The sequence below is a fragment of the Petromyzon marinus genome, unplaced genomic scaffold, assembly GCF_048934315.1.
Source record: "Petromyzon marinus isolate PM22_M1 ecotype Great Lakes invasive population unplaced genomic scaffold, UKy_Petmar_22M1.pri1.0 PM_G_Scaffold_58, whole genome shotgun sequence".
NCBI classification, from domain to species: domain Eukaryota; kingdom Metazoa; phylum Chordata; class Hyperoartia; order Petromyzontiformes; family Petromyzontidae; genus Petromyzon; species Petromyzon marinus.
Genome location: NW_027423011.1, coordinates 937,533 through 942,205, shown reverse-complemented (window position 1 = coordinate 942,205; position 4,673 = coordinate 937,533). Strand labels below are relative to the sequence as shown.

Here is a 4,673-nt window from a genome sequence, read left to right as displayed (position 1 = left end):
GGCGGTGGTGGCGGCGGCGGGTGTAGTGGTCTACGCCGCGCTATGAACCCGGCGAACCCGAGTTCGATTCCCGCTCACGGCCACCAACACGCGGTGACGATTATCTGAACCGGTCTTGGGCCTCCCCTAGGTCGACTCGGCCTTAAACGAGCACCCAGCGTGGTGTGTGGCGAACATCGCCAGCACCGGGGAGACAAAGGCGGTCGGGCGTGGCGCTGGCCACCCACCCCATCGTGCGCCGTGCCGGCCTTCACAGGTGCTACTTGCTAACAGCGGTTGCCCCTGCGGCCTGTTGAGGCTACACCAGACGTGGGCAAAGTACGGCCCCCGGGCAGTATACGGCCCGTTGGGCTTTTTAATCTGGCCCGCCGAACTTGTCAAAATATTTTTATTTAATTAAATTTTACCTTTCTCCTGTAATGCCCCCATTTCCACATTAGACGGTGCTGTTTTCACGATGTTTGATCAGTCACGTTACGACATGTTTTTGTATTGTTCATGTTCATGCAATTTGTTAAATTGCCTTGCAAATAAATGCTTTGCTACCTGTTAAAGGCCAAATCCTTTCACGTAATGATTTTTAACACGTCATTTATATTTAGTTCACACAAACACTCCATCCATCTGTTCCTGGCCCGGCCCCTCTGTCAAATTTTAGAATGCACTGTGGCCCGCGAGTCAAAACATTTGCCCACCCCTGGGCTACACGGTGGGGGATCTTCGTCTTCGATGGCGGCGGTTGCGGTGCGGCGGCGGTTAACGGCTCGGCGCCGGATCGGAGAGGGATTCCGGCCGACGGGTTTGTTGCCGGCGGCGACTTTGCTCACCTTCAACGGAGAGGTGCGCCCGCAGCTGGCCGGTGTTCAGGTTGTTGATGGCGAAGCAGGTGTAAGTGTTCGAGTCCTCGCGCCGCAAGTCCACGATGTGAAGGGTGCCGTTCTCGAAGATCTGGAAGCGCTCGCCCTCAACATTCAAGCTCTGGTAGTTCCTGAACCTGGCGGTGCGCGGGAAGGCGTGGGGGGCGTGGGGGGCGTGAACCGTTGAGGTTTGACAGCGATGCCGTCGGGGGATTTGAGATCCGGGGTCGGCTGCTTCGCGAGACGCGGAGGCGAACGTCCCGGGGACGTTGGAGCGGCGAGGTTCACGCGGCCCTCCGCCGCGTTGAGTGCCCCTCTCTCGCTCTCTCGCTCTGAGCCACGTCCGCGTAGCGGCCATCGACAGTCGCCCAACCCCGCCCCCGCGCGCGTGAAATTATAAATGTTAGCCTATGGGAGCCTTTAACATTGAAGCCTATTGGAGTCTTTAACATTAATGTCTATGGGAACCTTTAACATTGAAGTCTATGGGAGTCTTTAACATTGAAGTCTATGGGAGCCTTTAACATTGAAGTCTATGGGAGCCTTTAACATTGAAGTCTATGGGAGCCTTTAACATTGAAATCTATGGGAGCCTTTAACATTGAAGTCTATGGGAGTCTTTAACATTGAAGTCTATGGGAGCCTTTAACATTGAAGCATATGGGAGCCTTTAACATTGAAGCCTATGGGAGCCTTTAACATTGAAGCCTATGGGAGTCTTTAACATTGAAGTCTATGGGAGCCTTTATTATTGAAGTCTATGGGAGCCTTTAACATTGAAGTCTATGGGAGTCTTTAACATTGAAGTCTATGGGAGCCTTTAACATTGAAGTCGATGGGAGTCTTTAATATTGAAGTCTATGGGAGCCTTTAACATTGAACTCTATGGGAGCCTTTAACATTGAAGTCTATGGGAGCCTTTAACATTGAAGTCTATGGGAGCCTTTAACATTGAAGTATATGGGAGTCTTTAACATTGAAGCCTATGGGAGCCTTTAACATTGAAGTCTATGGGAGCCTTTAACATTGAAGTCTATGGGAGCCTTTAACATTGAAGTCTATGGGAGCCTTTAACATTGAAGTCTATGGGAGCCTTTAACATTGAAGTCTATGGGAGCCTTTAACATTGAAGTCTATGGGTGCCTTTAACATTGAAGTCTATGGGAGCCTTTAACATTGAAGTCTATGGGAGCCTTTAGCATTGAAGTCTATGGGAGTGTTCTATGTTGAAATTCTTTCGCTCCGTACGTGGTCAGCCATGCAAACCCGCTGGCGGCATTTACAAAACAGACTCGGCTCTCGTGCCTCTGATTAGCACGGTTGGCCACGTAGGGTGCGAAAGAAGTTCAGGGCACGTACAGCCCTCGCGACAGGGAGCGTCGAAGCGCGATGACGGCGTGCCGAATGAACGAGGAGCCTCTTCGTCGTCAGGGCTGTCGTTTGCGACATGGCCGGGTAGCTTCTGCAAAACAGCTGCACGGCTCGGTGGGCATCAGGCGGTGAAATAAACAAAAAGAGTCTCCAGCGACCGGAGAGCGAGAGGAGAGGCGGAGAGGGACGGACGCTCAGGCGCGGCGTTCGGTCTCACCACAGGATGGTGGCGGGCGGCCACACCGAGCACTCCATGTACACCGCCTCTCCCTCTCTCGCCCTGTACATCCTGTCTTGCTCCGACAGCATCGACGGGGGGTTGGCTGTGTGAGGCGGTGGTGGGGGGGGGCAGAGACAGCGAGCGGGCAGAGGTCGCTCCCGAGGGTGGGGGGGGGGGTCGCTCCGGGCCGAGCAATTACTTGCAGTGCTGCACCTTAACAAACTGCGTACTCAACTGGGCCCTGTACGTGTGTGTGTGTGTGATGTCGCAACCGTGCACCTTTCCGTCGTGTTTCCGGAGGTTGCTGCTTTGCTGCATACACCTGATGTGAGCTTCTTTGGTACCGTACGTGGCCAGAGATGATAACCGCAGCTGCGGGCGAAAATACAGCAGAGTGTTAGTAGGGTCTCTGTGTGAGTAGTGTGTGGGTCTCTGTGTGAGTAGTGTGTGGGTCTCTGTGAGTAGTGTGTGGGTCTCTGTGTGAGTAGTCTGTGGGTCTCTGTGTGAGTAGTATGTGGGTCTCTGTGTGAGTAGAGTGTGGGTCTCTGTGTGAGTAGTGTGTGGGTCTCTGTGTGAGTAGTGTGTGGGTCTCTGTGTGAGTAGTGTGTGGGTCTCTGTGTGAGTAGTGTGTGAGTCTCTGTGTGAGTAGTGTGTGGGTCTCTGTGTGAGTAGTCTGTGGGTCTCTGTGTGAGTAGTGTGTGGGTCTCTGTGTGAGTAGTCTGTGGGTCTCTGTGTGAGTAGTCTGTGGGTCTCTGTGTGAGAAGTCTGTGGGTATCTCTGTGAGTAGTGTGTGGGTCTCTGTGTGAGTAGTCTGTGGGTCTCTCTGTTAGTAGTGCGTGGGTCTCTGTGTGAGTAGTCTGTGGGTCTCTGTGTGAGTAGACTGTGGGTCTCTGTGTGAGTAGTGTGTGGGTCTCTGTGTGAGTAGTGTGTGGGTCTCTGTGTGAGTAGTGTGTGGGTCTCTGTGTGTGAGTAGTGTGTGGGTCTCTCTGTGAGTAGTGTATGGTTCTCTCTGTGTGAGTAGTGTGTGGGTCTCTCTGTGTGAGTAGTGTGTGGGTCTCTGTGTGAGTAGTATTTGTGTCTCTGTGTGAGACCCACAGAAACCCACACACTACTCACACAGAGACCCACACACAACTCACACAGATACCCACAAGTGTTTCGAGTACTCGGCCCCGCTTGAACGTCGAAGTGCTTCATTGAAGCCATCATTTGCAAGAGCCGGGGCGCTTCTGAAAAAAAAAGAGCCACGAAGCTCAGTGGGCATTGCCTGGTGAAGTCAAAAGAGTCGAGTTTAGTCGATGGCCTTTAGTGGGAGTAGCGTTGAGAGGGGGCATCGTCTCAAGTGGGGTAGCGGCGCTGTTTGCTACTCACGGTCAAGCGGCAGGGCGAAGGGGTTGTGACGGTCGCCCATCACAACGGCCAGCAAGGCCACTAAACGGGTGGTGGTGTGGAAAGCCTCCATGGGGGGGGGGGGGGGGGGTGGCAGATGGTCGGCCTGGAGGCTTCCTTCACTTGGCTAGGAGGGGTGAAGGGGAGGGAGTAGGAGGAGCAGTGGGAATGATATTTATTTAGACTACAAGAGGAGGAATCCAAAGCGCTACGAAGCTCTTTTTGTCACAGATGTCCAGCTGTGGCACTGGGTCAGAACATGACAACAAACACTAAACAAAAACACGGCGTGAGTGCAGAGTTACAGGAAGAGTAAACAAATAACTTTAAAAAAATCTATACTAATAAAAGTAACCAATGTTTAATGTTGCCACGTGAAGCACACCACCGTGCTACATAGCTCTTTTTAAGAAGAGACCTGGCCCACAAATGGTGGGCTGATATCAAGTGGACATTCAGGGCAAAATACTCTAAACGCGTGGCGTTTCGGAATGTGGAGGGGAAAAAACCGGAGGACTCGGGGAGAGAAATCCACGCGGCCGCGGGGCGCGAGAAACGTCAACTCCAAAGATACAGCAGGGAGTGTCAGGGTCGGTATCAAACCCCACGACCTCCTGTGCACCAGGTGACAACCATGCCGGGTTAAAAACCTCCTCCTTCACAAGGGACAATTGGATGCATGCCTAAGGCTCCCTCATTGATGAACACGTTCCTCCTGAGTTGAGCAAAATGTTTACGTTCTCATCGTTTCGCAGAGGCTGCATTTTTTGCCACCGCAGAAAACGAACGTTGGGGGAAACGCCTCCTCGCATCAGACTATTTGTTTTTTGTTTGCT

The 4,673-nt window shown here is 52.6% G+C and overlaps 1 protein-coding gene across 1 annotated transcript; it reads right to left on the bottom strand.

The window, feature by feature from the left end:
* Window positions 1–266: 266 nt before the first annotated feature.
* Window positions 267–3,859, bottom strand: LOC142918240 (neurofascin-like). The gene is made up of 6 exons (XM_076062374.1): window positions 3,820–3,859; window positions 3,600–3,677; window positions 2,728–2,820; window positions 2,446–2,551; window positions 828–994; window positions 267–298 (listed from the first exon to the last, which is right to left on the bottom strand). Exons 1-6 carry the CDS (start codon window positions 3,857–3,859, stop codon window positions 267–269), a joined length of 516 nt encoding a protein of 171 aa, XP_075918489.1.
* Window positions 3,860–4,673: the final 814 nt, after the last annotated feature.

What these genes read in the sequence shown, in the direction of transcription:
- LOC142918240 (XM_076062374.1), bottom strand. Translation starts at nt 3,859, where the DNA reads ATGGGCGACCGTCACAACCCCTTCGCCCTGCCGCTTGACC. An exon ending in TCCGGAAACACGACGGAAAG is followed by an intron (nt 2,552 to 2,727) that starts GTGCACGGTTGC and finishes CGCCTCACACAG; the next exon opens with CCAACCCCCCGTCGATGCTG. An exon ending in GGCGCACCTCTCCGTTGAAG is followed by an intron (nt 299 to 827) that starts GTGAGCAAAGTC and finishes CGTCTGGTGTAG; the next exon opens with CCTCAACAGGCCGCAGGGGC.